We start from the raw sequence: 15,891 nt of genomic DNA on the forward strand, positions 1-15,891 counted from the left end.
GACAAATTATAGCAAAATGCCCATTTTATAGTAGCAGACTTGATTTGAAGACTAGGAAAACACAAGCCTAAGAGATCTAGGGGAGAGTATGGTGATTTGTTTTCTTCCCAACAAAAATAAAGTTTTTAAATGTTAAATTTGTTGATTCCAATAACTTAGGTTCTAAATCTCACATAACTTAGGTCCTAGGTAGTATAGAAACAACCTAAAATGTATCTGGTAATGAGAGGGTAAATTTTCTTCTCACAGATGGTGTGGATTTCAAGTCTCCTAGCCATAGGATTCAGTTTGCTTTCCCATCTACAGGAGTCATTCTTTATAAGCACGATTGTGTGATGTGGCTGTCTTATGCTCTAATAATATGTATATTTGCTTGTAGATGACATGTACAGATTATTCCTATTAAACCTATAACCTAAGTTATTTTCCCTCTTTTACCCTATAACTTAATAATTTCTAACAAAAATGAAGAGTCAAATAAGTGGTAAAAATACACATTTGCATAAATCTTTAGGATTTAACTATAGAATTAAATGAATGAACAAACAAAAAACCAAGCAAAATCAATATTTTTGTTTTGTATCTGGCTGGTTGTTGTGTATCTTATTTTCTTGCCTCCCACCTTCCCCCCCTCCCTTCCTTCCTTCTGATTACGCAGTTTTGTTTCTATTGATTTTTGTTTTGAAACACTTCACCTAATTCTTTCCATGTTTTCTTTGATGCTTCATATTTTTTTAAATTTTTATTTAATTTTTAATTTATAGAATTACAAGCATTTCCATAACATGCTATAATAAAAAATGTGATTGCATGTGAAACTGCAAATCTAATGTATACAACTTACTGTTCCTTTTAAATATATAATAAAGTTATCATATACATTTCTTTTTTTCCCCTCCCCCTCAACTAGAGATGGCTACCATTAGACACAAATATGTATATGTATATGTATATGTATATGTATATGTATATGTATATGTATATGTATATGTATATGTGTGTATGTATGTATGTAAAATCATTCTATACATACTTCTATTTATCTCTTTCTCTGGATGCAGACAGCATCTTCCTTCATATGTTCTTTGTAATTAATTTGGGTATTTATAATAGTAAAAAAGACTTATTTGCTCAAAATTGTTCTTAAAACACTATTGCTGTTACTATGTACAACATTCTCTTGGTTTGTGCTCATTTTGCTCTTCTTTATTTCATGTAAGTCTATCCATATTTTTCTAAGATCATCGAGGCCATCATTTTTTATGGCACAGCAATATTCCATCACAATCATATACCCAAACTTGTTTAGCCATTCTTTAATTGATGGGTATCCCCACAATTTCCAGTTCTTTACCACCACAAAGATAGCTGCTATAAATATTTTAGAACATATAGGCTTTTTTCCTTTTTCCCTAATCATCTTTGAAAAGACTTCCTAGTGGTATTGCTAGGTCAAATTTGTTTTTATAGCATTATAATATCACATACATTAATATAATATACTATGGTATATCCAGATAGTCTCATGTTGTTAGATGTACAGCTTATTTCCAGGTTTTTAACTAGAAAAAATAAAGCAACTACAATTTTTTTTTTGTTCAGATAGGTCTGATTTTCCTTTTTTATTTTGTCATTAGGATAAAGTCTCAGCAATTCAATTGCTAGGTCAAAACATGTGATCAGTTTTATGTGTCCCTTTGTATATTGCCGTGCTCTCAAATTGTTTGCTTTAGCCTATAGTCCCGCCAATAATGTGCCAGAGTGTTTATTTTTCTCATAATCCCCCCTCTAATATTGGATTTTATCATTAATTTTACTATATTTGCAATTCAGGTGGGTTCATGATGGTATATTTAGTTTGTTTTATCTCTGAAATGAGGAAATTTGACCATCTTATGTGACCATTTATAGTTTTTGTAAGTTTTCCATTCATGTCCTTTGACCATTGTTATATTGAGAAGTACTGTTAGTCTTATAGATATTTCTCAATTCTTTACAAATTCTAGATGTCAGATTTTTATCTGATCTATTTATTTCAACTATTTTCCCCAATATGTATCCTTGTTTTAATTTTAGAAATGTTATTTTTGTTGTACAAAATCCTTTTATCTTCACTTAATCAAACCTATTGATTTTATCTTTATTTTTGTCTTAGATTTCTTATTTTTAATATTTGATCAATATTTCATAACAAAAATTTCTAATAATAGCTAATATTTACATAGCACTTTAAGATTTACAAGGTACTTAATGTATATTATCTCATTTGACTCTCATGACAACCCTGTGGGATAGGTGTTATCCTCACTTTACAAAATGAGGAAACTGAGGCAGAGTTTAAATGACTTGCCCAGGATCACATAGCTAGTAAAGTATCTGAGGCTGGATTTAAACTCTAGTCTTCTTGTCTATAAATCCAACACTCTATCCATGATGTCATTTGGCCTGCATTTTGGAAAGCTTAAGGAAAGTAGCGTTGGAGTTACCTGGATGGCTTTTTTTGCAGAGCCCCAAGCATCTCGTGGTATACATACAAAATGTTCATACAGTTCACAAGTATCATAGATAAAAATGCTGCTTCTCTCCAGAGTTAATGAGAATATGTTATTCCTTTGTCTTTCAGTATTTTGAAAAAAGTACTTAAATCCATTTAGAGTTAACTGTGGTATATGGCACAAGGTATGACCCTGAATCCATTTTTGGCTATTTAGCTGTCTCATTTCCCAGTAGTTTTTATTAAAGAGATTCTATTGTCTGATGTTTTGTGAACAACAAACTAAGTTCTTCAAATGTAAAAGGACACCTGTATTAAAGCTTCAGGATCCTGGCCTTTTATCATGGCTGAAAAGAGTGGAAGTCCTGAAATTCTTGTTTTTCAAAGGCTCCCTGGCTTCTCTCTGGTATAGTCTCTTGGGCTGTCTCCTTCATTACCACAAAGAAAGGGTCTTTCCCTTTTGTGAGCTCTGGGCATCTCTTCTGGAACATGACGTAGAGCTAATCGTGGAAATCATTGAAGGCTCAGAACTGTTGAAACATATGTCTAGTTCAACAATTTTGACTTAATTGTCAGGTCAAATCAATCTTGAAACTGGTTATATTGATTTCTTTTTTTCCCCCCACTACAGATTAACTGTTTGGCTTCATGGAGTTACAATACAAGCTTGGTATTTTCCTTTCTTCTCTTTATTGTAAACTAGGATGAAAAGACTTCCACGACTTTCTCCTGGGAAATACCAAATCCACATATCTCTTAGTTTCAAAGATGCCTGTATGTCTCTATGAATGATTCAGCCAGGGATATTGAGAATGTCCATAAGGCTAATAACCTTTATCCATACCTATCGAATCCCCTTTTATAATTAGGATCTTAGCCCAACTGAGACACAGGCTGGCTTTAGTGTGTCCTTTGTTCAGGTTAAGTGTAGGGTCTAGGTATGAGATTTGTAGCTCTCATGCTGAGACCACCAACTTGCTGTTCATTTCCTGTAATTTCAATCAGGAGAATGCCTTGTCATTCATCATGTATGCAGAGTGGGTGGCCCATGGAAGTACTTTGTTTTCTACAAACACTCAAGTAGTGTTTGTGACCTTTGCCATTTAGGGGAAAAGTCTCAGGACTACGCTTACCAAAAAGCTATACGTGAGCATAGGTTGCAAGTCTGTTAGCATGGGGTGACACGAAGCCTTCTGGGAGACGCAGCATTATGACTTTCCTCTTAAGGAGAGAATCTCTCACCCTCCCAGGATTGTGGACAATCAAGTCCTCCATGAGTTGTCCTTGCCTAAATATGTATCAAATCAGTTAACTATTAAGAATGCTATTAACATCAAAATAGATATGCTATGTAGTCATATTGCTCCGTAACAAGAAAGGCCAAATATTAGACTTTGACTCTTGAGGAAGAGAGATGCATGTTCAAATAAAATAATTGAGGAACCACATACACAAGACTAATTTCATTGACGTTAAATGTGTTATGAAGATAGAAAAATTGAAAAAAATTATCGAAAACAATAATACTGAAAAAGAGTCCTTCTTGCATGTTTACAAAGCTGTAATTGGCAATTACTGAACAACAAACTACATTGTTTCTTGACTAGAATTGATTTAAAGTCTGCTTTCCACAAAGTGGGTGGGTATCCATTGATTTAGGAATAACTGAAAAAATTACAGTTTAGGAATATAATAGCATATTACTATCCATATAAAAGGACAGATGAGGAATTCAGAGAAGAGCTGGAAGACTTATGCAAATAGCTGCAGAGTAAAATAAGCAGAACCAACAGTAAAGGCTCCACAGTGTCTACAACAATATAAATGAAAACATCCCTAAAATGAAGTTGAATCCTCCATTACTGAAAACTGAAGGTCCTGGAGAACACAAAGGTGGAAGATTACTAGGACAGAATACTGTACACCCTACTAGATATAGTCATTACCAGCTGATGTGCTTAATTGTTTTTCTTTGTCCCAAGAGGGGATTATTCTGGAGGACAGGGGCAACTTACAGGAAAATTATATAAAAATGAAAGACATCAAAAAACCTTTTTATTTTTTCATTTGCTTTCCAAGGTTAGTTGTTGATTAGTGAATCATTGGAAAGCACATTTCTTCTGTGAGAGTTCCATCTTCTGTTTGTGTATTTGACCTTGTCCCTGAGCCAAGATTTCTTTTTTTTTTTGAGGCAATCAGGGTTAAGTGACTTGCCCAGGGTCACACAGCTAGTAAGTGTCAAGTGTTTCTGGCCAGATTTGAACTCAGGTCCTCCTGAATCCAGGGCCAGTGCTCTATCTACTGTACTACCTAGCTGCCCTTAGAGGCAAGATTTCTTGCTTGGAGTCTGGAATTTTGGTCTGGACAGCAAAGTGCCCAAAATAGCTATGGTCTCCACCATGTTTCTTTTTTAGGGAAGGTTGATGTAAGTCTGACCTAAAATGCAGCAGAAAGCTCCTGCACCCCTGTGGATGGAGAAATAGAGCTGGTTCGCTCCAGTTTCTCACCAAGCAGGAATGGAATATAATTGAACAGATGGATTGCAATATGTCTGCGGAAAAAGTGACAGAAGTATTTCCGAAATCGTTCTCCAACAAAGGCATAAATCACAGGGTTGACACAACAATGAGTGAAGGCAATCACTTCAGTCACTTGCATTGCTATGTCCAGCTGTTTGCTCCTCTCACAGTCCCCCCTAAAAAAAGATGCTTGAAAAGCAGAGAGAAGAAGAGTGAGGTTATAGGGTGTCCAGAAAAGAAAGAAGACGATCATGATGACAAAGATGAGCCTGACTGCCTTATACTTCTTGTCATTACGACATCTGAGCAGCTTTTTGATGATTCCCGTGTAGCAGATGATCATGATGGTCAATGGAATAGCAAGACCCAAGATGTTCATTCTCAGAGCCTGGAAGCGTTTCCATTTGTCTTCGTTGTCCTCGGGATAACGAGGGCTGCATATATGAGCCTCCGAGTCCTCCTGGGACTCATGAAAGATAAATTCAGGAAGAGCTGCCAAGGCTGACAAGCCCCACGTGATAATGCTGGTGAAGATGCCAAAGGTAACTGTCCTGGCTTTCAGGGCAAACACGGCATAGACTACAGCTAGATACCTGTCAATGGTCAACAGGACAATAAAAAAAATTTCACTGTATAAGCCCATGTAATAAAGGCCAGAGAGGAGCTTACACATGGTATGACCAAAAACCCAGTCATTTTTCCTAGCGTAGTGAATCCAGAAGGGAAGTATGAACAGGAAAAGCAGATCTGAAATGGACAAATTGAGGAGGTAGATGCTGGTCATACTCTTGAATCTCTTGTACTTAATAAGGATCAGTACCACCATGACATTGCCCAGCAGGCCCACAGTGAACACAAAGGAGTACAGAGGAGGCAAGAACTTGGCTCCTAGAGTCTTAATGTTCATCTTTTGGCAAGGCATTGAAAAGTCATAGTCAAACGTGGTTGTTTCCTCACTGTCGTCCATGAGAGACGTTGCCATGTTGCTGTGTTCTGGAAAGAGAGACACAGACAGAGAGACAGAGACAGACAGAAACAGAAAGGAGAGAAACAGAGACAGAGAAATGAAGATAGACATTAAAAGGAGAGATTGAGAGGGGGAGAGAGAGAGAGAGAGAGAGAGAGAGAGAGAGAGAGAGAGAGAGAGAGAATTTTTCTTTGTTTAAACATGTAGTTGGAATAAAATGGAATTCTGGCAATATTCTATATCCCAATAGAAGCACCATGATTAAACAGGCTTTATACTTCTTAAAGGTAAAATATTCCTACAGATCTCAAAAGAAGCTTAGAGGTTCTGTAAGGGGAAGGAGGGGAGGGAAAACCAGGGCTGGAACTAGAACTACTGAAATTCAGTAGTTGTGTGCAGAGTGTGATGAGAAAGGAAGCCAAGAACTGGAAGCTGAAGGAGAAAGGAGCTATAGGAATAATGACCCTGAAGGCACCTGAAGCGGGTTGGGGAGGGAAGAAACAGAAAGGAGAGCAAATAGCCAAACAACACCAATCAGAACATAAGGGTGATCTCATAGTAAAGCTGGGGGAAGCTTGTAAAGAGGTAGATTTAGGCTTGATTTCAAGAAAGACTTCCCATCAGTGAGAGCTGTGCCAAAGTCACATGAGCTGCCTTGGGATGGGGTGGATTCCTAGCTCTGGGAAGTCTTCAATTTAAAAGCCAGTTACTGAGTTCCCATCAGCTCTGAAATTCTATGATTTTCATCATTCCAAATCATTGCATCTCTCTGAGATATAACAAGGATTACTAGATCCCTTATTCCTAAGGTGGAGATCAAGAAATGAACAAATTACCTAAGATCAACCAGCAAATCAGTAGTAGAGTCAGTCTTCTGACTTTCTGTCCAGATGTTGACCACTGACCTTTAATAGTAAAAAAAAAAAAGTCAAGGGAGGTAGAATTGATTTTTAAAAGAATCAACCGAATACTAGGAAGTCAGAGACAAACTATTGTTTTAGCTAAGACAGTTATCCTTCCTTTCTAGAAATACTGAACTAGGAAACAGTCTAAATTTTTATTCTGGAGAAGTGAAATGTTTTTTATCAAACTCTTTGCAATGGCATGGCAGCTGGGGGAGATGCTTAGTCCTTCCAGGAGGGCAGTAACCAAAGAGCAGGCTAAGCGACCAATGACTTAGGGTGATGAAAAAGTAAATATGAAAGATGAATAGAGGTAGTGGACAATAGCTCTGGTCCAGTTGTGCTTTTTGGTCCACTGCTAGAATGGCTAGAGCAAAGACAAATATGGGATGTGGAGTCTGGCATGAGATTTGCAGAGAAAAGGCTAGTTTGGCTGGATCATAGAGTGAATGTAGTATGGAGAGTAATGCATGATGAAGTTGGAAAGAAATGTTGGGACCAAATTGTAAAAGCTTTTAAAAGCAAACAGAAGAAGTTATATTTTGTCTTAGAAATAATGGGAACTGGGGCAGCTAGATGGCGCAGTGGATAGAGCACCGGCCCTGAAATCAGGAGTACCTGAGTTCAAATCCAGCTTCAGACCAAACACTTGACACTTACTAGCTGTGTGACCCTGGGCAAGTCACTTAACCCCAGCTGCCTAAAAAGAAAAAGAGAAGAAAGAATGGGAACCACCGGATTTTAGGTGGCTCAATGGGTAGAGTGCCAGGCATGGAGTCAGAAAGATTTGAGTTTAAATCTGACCTCAGACACTTAGCTCTGTGACTTTGGGCAAGTCGTTTAATCCTGTTTGCCTTAGATTCCTCATCTATAAAATGAGCTGAAAAAAAAAAAATAAAAAACAAAAAAATAATAATAAAATAAAATAAAAACAAGCTGGAGAAGGAAATGGTAAACCCACTGCAGTATCTTTGCCAAGAAAACCCCAAATGGGGTCATAAGGAGTTAGGCATGACTAAAAACTAACTGAGCAACATCCACAGCTGGATTTTGTTGAGTATAGGGGTGATAGGGTCAGACCTGCACTTTTAGAAAATCACTCCAGTTGCTATGAAGAGAGTATGGATAGTGTAGAGAAGAGACTTGAAGCAGGTAGATCAGTCAGGAGGTCATTGCAATAGTCCAGGAAAGACTAACCTCTTCCTGTTCTCAACCTTCTAATCTTCAGCTGAGTAACCCCCAACATCTGATTTCTCTGCTCCTGGAGCTAGATTGCTGAACACCCCTGGAGAAAGTCACAAAACTGAAGTGGCATTATGAAACCGACAGCACACGAGCCCACTTTGCTCCTCAGTGCTATTCATTAGTCCTTCTCGATCTCCTTTTCCACAGTCATTGTTACAAACCCTTTCTTCCTTCCAAAAGCCCCCAACTACACTCCATTACTCACGTTCCCAGCAGATCATTTAGCATTCTACTTTGCTGTTGTTCAGAACTTCTCAACTAGATTGTAGATTTATGGGAAGGTACCTTAGGGATTATCCCAACTTTGTTGATGTTCGGTCATTTCAGTTGTGTTCAACTCTCGGTGACCCCATTTGGGGTTTTCTTGGCAAAGACACTGGAGTGGTTTGCCATTTCCTTTTCAAATTCATTTTACAGATAAGGAAACTGAGGCCAACAGGGTTAAGTGACTTGCCCAGGGTCACACAGCTAGTAAATGTCTGAAGCCAGATTTGAACTCATGAAGAGGAGTCTTCCTGCCATCAGGCCGAGGGCTCTATGCACTGTGGTGCCACCTAGCTGCCCCATCTAACCTCCTCTTTTTACAAATGAGGAAAGTCAGGCCCTGAAGTAAAGTGATTTATTTGTCTAAGTAAGACAGGTGGCATGTGGCCAGGTTGGAATTTCCACCCAGATCTTTTTGCTCCAAAGTCAGTTCTCTCCCTAATGTTCTGTTCTTCCTTCCTTGTTTGGTGCTACAGCACTTAGTTGTTTCTTGTACTCCAAAACTCAGAGGCTTGACAACAAAAATACACAGTAAGAGCTAGGGGGAGTTAGAGTTACAGTTTGCAAACATAAGACCCTGGAGTGCAGTGGAAAGAGTGATGGCTCTGTATTCAGTATTCAAATCCCACCTATGATGATTGCTACAACTGAGACCGAGGGCAAATCAGTTCAGCTCCGTGGGCCTCAGTTTACTCATTTGTTAAATCAGAGTTTGGACTGATGGCCTCAGGGGTTCCTTCCAACTCTAGATACTATAATCCTCTCATTCTGGTCACAGAAGAGGAGTTGTCCTTTCTTTTCATCAAGGTTAAGCCCTTCATCCCTTTCTATCTTACCTTTTCCAGGACCTTGCCTCCATCATTTATCCCCTTCACTCTGATGTATCTCTAATCTCTATCTCCACAATTGGTTCATTTATATTTATTTACAAAGATACGTATATCTACCCAGTCATAATAATAAAAAAAAACTATCCTTGGACCCTCCTACTTCTTCTAGCTACCATGCCATCACTCCTTTCCTTTATTGCAAAATTTTGAGGAAAAGTTAAGTAGACCCAATGCCTTGACTTCATCAGCACCTGCTCTCTTGTCAGTCTTTTGTAATCTGAAACACTCAACTGAATTTCTCTTTCCAAGTCATCAATTATTTCCCAATTGCCAAATCAGTGGCTTTCTTCATTGCACATCCTTACTGACCCCCCCCCAAAGTATTTGACACCATTGACTCCACCCACTCTTGGCTTCAGAAATGCCACACTGTCCTGGTTCTCCATCTACTTTTCTAACTGTTCTTCTTCTGTCTCTTTGTATCTTCTTACCCCCTTAAGGTGGTTAAGTTTGGAATGTCCCAAGGTTCTGTCCTTGGCCTTCTCCTTTTCTATAGTCTCTCGTTTGTCAATATCATACACTCCCATGGCTTCAACAGCTACTTTTGTGGAGATGACTTCTAAATCTATACCTTCATCTCTGACCTCTCTTCTGAGTTCCGGACATACTTCTCCAGTTTTCTAGAGAACATTTATACCAATACATCAAACTCAGCATTGTCCAAGTTCATTATCTTTTCTCTAAATCTTTTTATCACTATTTTTGTCTGTGATACCACCTTTCACCTAGTCTTCCATTTTTATAAACTTGATATAATCTTTGGCTCATTTCCTCTTCTCTTCTCTCCTCTCCTCTCCTCTCCTCTCCTCTCTCTCTCTCCTCTCCTCTCCTCTCCTCTCCTCTCCTCTCCTCTCCTCTCCTCTCCTCTCCTCTCCTCTCCTCTCCTCTCCTCTCCTCTCCTCTCCTCTCCTCTCCTCTCTTCTCCTCTCCTCTCCTCTCTTCTTTTCTCTTCTTCTTCTCCTCTCTTCTCTCTCTCTCTCTCTCTCTCTCTCTCTCTCTCTCTCTCTCTCTCTCTCTCTCTCTCTCTCTCTCTCTCTCTCTCCCCTCTCTGTCTCTCCACATACACGCATCTAATCAGTTATCAAGTCCTATAGACTTACCTTTTCAACTGCCTTTAGCATCCATCCATTCTTTTCTATACTTACTACCACTCCCTTAGTGCAAGACCTAATTACTATCCACCACTAGTCATCTCTCCATTCCCAGCCTTTATATTGCTACCATATTAATCTTATTGATTGATTTGCTCAAAAATCTAGTGCCTGCCAAGTAAAATTCAAATTCTTTTGCCTAGAATTAAAAATTTTCCACAATCTGGTACCATTCACATACTATGTAGATGAGAATAGTATGAGACAAGGCTAGAAAGATAGGGTAGTGTAAGACTGCGCAGGGCACTATTAGTAGCTTTGTGCCTACTTATATCGTCCAAATAATTCAGAGGAAGCATAACCTTCAGTTCTGTTGTCTTGCTAGTCATGATACAATATTTGTAACTATCTTCATAATCATGAAACATAAGACCTCAAAGGGATCTGAAAGACCATTGTGTCTAATTCTCATACATTATAAATGAGGAGACTGACATCTTGAGAATTTAAATGACTTGCCTAAAGTCTCCTAGCTGGAAAGTGTTAGAGCCAGGAATTTGAACCCAGGGATTCTGACTTCAAGTTCAGTGCTTTTTAAGTTATGCCAGGCTACTTCCATTCATTAGTACTTGTCATGAATTGTTCTAATCAAAAGCAAGGATGAGATATGGAACTTTCTATGCTCAAAGCTGAGCTTCAATACTTGTAGGATCCACAATTTTGTTGATGTATGTCCTTCCTCTGCTGATATAAATTGTAATCCCTTTACAACTTGATAAACAATCTTTGAGAGTTTCTGTGGCAAATCCTGACTTCTATTATTAATATATTCTGCCTTCTTCATTCATAATGGCCTAAAAAACCTAGAGGTTTTCTAGAAGTAAAGGAATAATACCCAACATCTTTCTAGAGATAGACAAATGGGGACAACAGTGGGAAAACATCACTAGATAAGACCTTAGAAGGGCAGTCTATATTGCCTGTACCAAAAATAGAACAGTAATTGAGATGAGAAGGGATTTGAATTGGGGGCTTTAAAACTATGGCCGAAGACTCTTCCTACCAAAAAAAGGAAACCAAGCATTTCCCCTGATTGTTCACTAGAAGAGGTGGCATGAGGCCTCTCTGAAAATCAAGCTCACTACAACCGAAATACAAAAGCCAATGAAGACAGCACATCCTTCAGAACTTGAAACCACAAATTGAAGTTTGATCTGATAAACTGAAGAGGAAGCCACACTCTAAAATTAAAAGAAAAGAGATTCAGAGATATGAGTAGCCATTGTCTTGACTCTCCCTTCCAATCTTAGGAGAGGGCCACAGGAGATTCATCCAGGCTGCAGAAGAAAATAGACCCTTGACATCTTTTTAGAAGTTCTACTCCAGCTGGGCTTCTGGTCTACCTCTGCTAGGGATTTGGGTGCTTTTCTGAAGTTGTGATCCCTGTAGGGCAATTTCAGGCAGCCACCAACAAATGAAGTCTAAAGTATAGTACTTCTAGAGAGTATACCATGATGAGTAGGTTAGTGATTCTATATAATAAGATCACCTGCTCCTTCCCTCCAAGAACCATCTAAAAACTTGTTAGCATTTTCAATGAGGATAATATTTGGTACAGAATTGCCACAACCCCTGAATTGTTTTCTATAGTATGATACAGTGGGAAAAAAGCAATGGTTCTGGAGTCAGAGGACCTGGATTCAAAACCCAACTTGGGGCTTATTACCTGTGTGACCTTGGGCAAACAACTTTACTGCCCTGGTCCTCAGTCTCTTCAGTTGTAAGTAAAACTGTAAAATTGGAGTGTTGAACTTTGTGGCCTTGGAGTTGCCTTCTAGCTCTGGATCTGTGATCCCTTTAAAGTTAGGTGGTCTAGACTAAGTCTGAATACTGGTGCTATGCAAGTGCTTGGATATAGGTGGGGGAAAAGGGTGGGGAATGATTTCTATCATTGCCGAATATACCTTCAGAAGGATGCTTTCAGTAGGTTTGTTGTTGTTGTTGTTTTGATTCTCTGTGACCTCATTTTGGGGTTTTCTTGGCAAGGATACTAGCGTGGTTTCCCGTTTCTTTCTCCAGCGCATCTTATACATGAGGAAACTGAGGCAGGCAGGATTAAGTGACTTGCCCAGGGTCACACAGCTAGTAAGTGTCTGAGGACAGGTTTGAACTCAGGTCTTCCTGACTCCAGGCCAGGTGCTCCATCCATGGCATCAATTAGCTCCTCTTATACATATACTCAGTATGCTCTCATACAAACAGTAGGTTTACAAGAGCTCAAACCACCCCATTGCTTAAAGTAGAATACATTTCCATGCTGTATTCCCTTCCCCAAGTGTCTAATCAATGAGCACAGACTTCATTTTGTATATGACTCGACTGAAACTTGCACAGATCGTGTAAGTTTATGAAGGACCTTGAACCTCACCTGCCTGACCATTCTTACCAGTTAGAACAAAGGTTCTTAAGCACTTTTTTGTGTCATGGGCCCTTCTGAGAGTCTGACAAAGCCTGAGAACACTCAGAATACTGTTTTAAGTGCATACATAGAACACGTAGGATTGTAAAGCAAATCAAATACTTAGTTCATGGATCTCAGATTAAGAATCCCTGTTGTAGAGGCAGAAGTGACAAGCCTTGGCAGTTGGTTGGATGTTGATGCTGAGGGAGAGCTCCTGGTGAGTGAAAGGATGATGGAACTGTCAGAAGACAGTGGGAGGTTTGGGGCAGCTAGGTGGCACAAGTGGATAGGGCAGCAAGAATCAAGATCTGAATTCAAACCCAGCCTCAGACACTTCCTAACTGTGTGACGCAGGGAAAGTCATTTAACCCTAGTTGCCTCCAAAAAAAAAATAAAAAAGATATTGGGAAGTTTGAAGAAGAGAGTAACTTACTAAGTTCCATTTTGGACATTTTGAGCTTGAAATGCCTATGCGTCATTCAGTGAAGATGTCCAGCAGATGATTGGGGGTATGGAAATGGAGCTGGAGAGAACAATTAGGACTGAATAGCCATATGCATAATGATGATAATTAAACCTATAAGAGCTGATGAAATTACCAAGTAAGAGTATAGAAAAAGAAAAGATGAGGCCCCAGGTCATAGCCTTGATAGACGCCTATACATAAGGGAACAACATGGACGATGATGCCATACAGGAGACTGAGAAGGAGCAGTCAACTAGGCAGGAGGAGAACCAGGAGAGAACCATGTTATGAAAAGTGACAGAGCAGAGTGTCTAAGAAGAGGAGGAGGTCATAAAGACTGATCTTCCTGAGTTCAAATCTGGTCTCAGACGCTTACCAGCTGTGTGACCCTGGGCAAGTCACCTAACCCTGTTTGCCTCAGTTTCCTCATTTGTAAAATGAGCTAAAGAAGGAAATGGAAAACCACTCCAATATCTTTGCCAAGAAAATCCCAAAATGGAGTCGCAGAGAGTCAGACACAACTGAAATGACTAAACAAGAGCAACAAACCTACTAAAAGCATCCTTCTGAAGGTATGTTTAGGTCAGGATGAGGACTGAGAAAAAGAGCACTGAGTTTAGCGATTATGAGATGGTGGGTAAGCTTGGAGAGGGCAATGATTGGTCCTCAGACATCATATTCTCAACCAGCTGCTCACTTCCTAAATTCCTAAATTCCCTTTTGATGCCTTTTAATAGGCAGCAATGAGTCATGCAGCACCTGAGTTGCTAAGATTAAGATTTTATATACACACACACACACACACACACACATACACATATATTTTGGTGAGACAATCAGGATTAAGTGATTTGCCCAGGGTTCCAAAGCTAGTAAGTGTCAAGCGTCTGAAGCCGGATTTGAACTCAGGTCCTCTTGACTCCACTATCCACTGTGCCACCCAGCTACCCCAAGATTATATTTCTTTCCCAAGACATAATTCTATGCAATATGTTCTGGAATTCTTGTGCTCACAAGAATTAACAGAAGTGGGTGGTAGTTGTCAGATTTGACAAGGTTTGGGAGGTTCTCCATCTTATTCCAAATTCATACCCTGGGAAAGACACAGACCTATAGGAATGCAGAGATAGATTATAGGATCATAGATTCAGAACTGGGGACATTAAACCCAACCCCCTCATTTTAGAAATGAGGAAACTGAGGCCCTGAGAAGTTAAGTTATTCGCTTAGGGTCACAGAGTTAGTAAGTGACTGAAGCGATATTTGAAACTAGATTATCCTGACTCCAACTACAGTCACTCATCTCTCCTTCCTTGGACTCTTTGTGAATGGTCTTCTAGGTTATGGTACCTATGGATTCACATCATATTCCTTAGGGGACAGTCAACTGTTTTCTCTTTAGAGGGTCCATCAGTTCCCTCTCCTAGAAAAGCCTCAAGTCTATTGCTTAGAATGCGGATGGGAAACCATGTGGTCCTTCTTCCTCTTCTCTGTACTCTGTTCTTTTACTCCCCATTGTCCAGAGTTCAGGATTCTCATGTGTCTCTTTAAAGCCTTTTTTTAAAAAAGTTTTGGCCCTTCTTTCTTTTGTTTAAAAAGAATACTTCATTCTCTAAGCAGAACCAGGAGAACGTCGTACGCAGTAACAGCCACACTGTGTGATGACTAACTTTGATAGACTTAGCTCTTCTCAGCAAAGCAAGGATCTCAGACACCTCCAAAGGTCTCATGATGGAAAATGCTGTCTACATCCAGAGAAGGAACTATGGAGTTTGAATGCAGATCAAAGCATACCATTTGCTCTTTTTTTTCTTCTGTTTTGTTTCTTCTTTCTTGTGGTTCCTCCTATTGGTTCTAATACTTCTTTACAACACGACTAATGTGAAAATATGTTTAATAGGAATGTATATGTAGAGCCTATATCAGATTTCAGGCCATCTTAGGGAAGGAGGTGGGGAAGGAGGGGGAGAAAATTTAAAACTGAAAAGCTTATGGAAATGAATGTTGAAAACTAAAAATAAATTAGTGATTAAAAAAAAAGAAGAATATTTCATTCTCTCTGGTAACCTGGAGAATGGAGACATGTTCCTTGAGCCCCTTTATCCACTGTTCTCTGGAGCAGGCCAGCCTGCACAGCAAGCACAGATAGCAATCACTTGGTCATAGCCAAAGCCAAATATGGCACACTCTATGCAAGTGGCTGCAAATGTCTCCCTAATCTCCATATTTGCTAGAAGTGAGATCATCAGGCCTTTGTTTTTTTTGTTTTGTTTTGTTTTGTTTTTGCTAGTAGCTTTCCTCTTGTGGGAAACACTTCGTTTTCTTTTTGTTGGTTGGTTGTTTTTTTTTTTTTTTTTGGCTAGGCCAAGGGGTTAAATGACTTGCCCAGGGTCACACAGCTAGTAAGTGTTATGTGTCTGAGGTCAGATTTGAACTCAGATCCTCCCGAATCCAGGGCCGGTGCTCTATCCACTACGCCCACTAGCTGCCCCTGTGGGAAACACTTTGGACAGGGCTTTTAGCTCTGAAGGTGTCACTCTCCTTACCTCTGTTGTCTTCTCAGCTGGTTAGCACCTGAAGAGCCATGCCCAG

At 39.4% G+C, this 15,891-nt stretch overlaps 1 protein-coding gene across 2 annotated transcripts in view; it reads right to left on the reverse strand.

Annotated features, from left to right (window-relative positions):
* Positions 1–816: 816 nt before the first annotated feature.
* The window catches only part of LOC110209091 (C-C chemokine receptor type 3-like), a 25,672-nt gene continuing 10,597 nt past the window's right edge, over positions 817–15,891 (reverse strand). The window contains exons 2-3 of one of the 2 annotated variants that reach the window (XM_020987303.2): positions 6,817–6,885; positions 817–6,006 (exon numbers count right to left, since the gene is read on the reverse strand). In XM_020987303.2, coding sequence (XP_020842962.1) covers positions 4,931–5,995 — 1,065 coding nt within the window. In that variant the 5' untranslated portion in view covers positions 5,996–6,006; positions 6,817–6,885 and the 3' untranslated portion in view covers positions 817–4,930. The remainder of the gene's footprint in view (positions 6,007–6,816; positions 6,886–15,891) is intronic. The other variant, XM_020987302.2, reaches the window with a different exon arrangement.

The sequence above is a fragment of the Phascolarctos cinereus genome, unplaced genomic scaffold (assembly GCF_003287225.1).
Source record: "Phascolarctos cinereus isolate Bilbo 61053 unplaced genomic scaffold, phaCin_HiC Scaffold_1;HRSCAF=81, whole genome shotgun sequence".
Taxonomy (NCBI): domain Eukaryota; kingdom Metazoa; phylum Chordata; class Mammalia; order Diprotodontia; family Phascolarctidae; genus Phascolarctos; species Phascolarctos cinereus.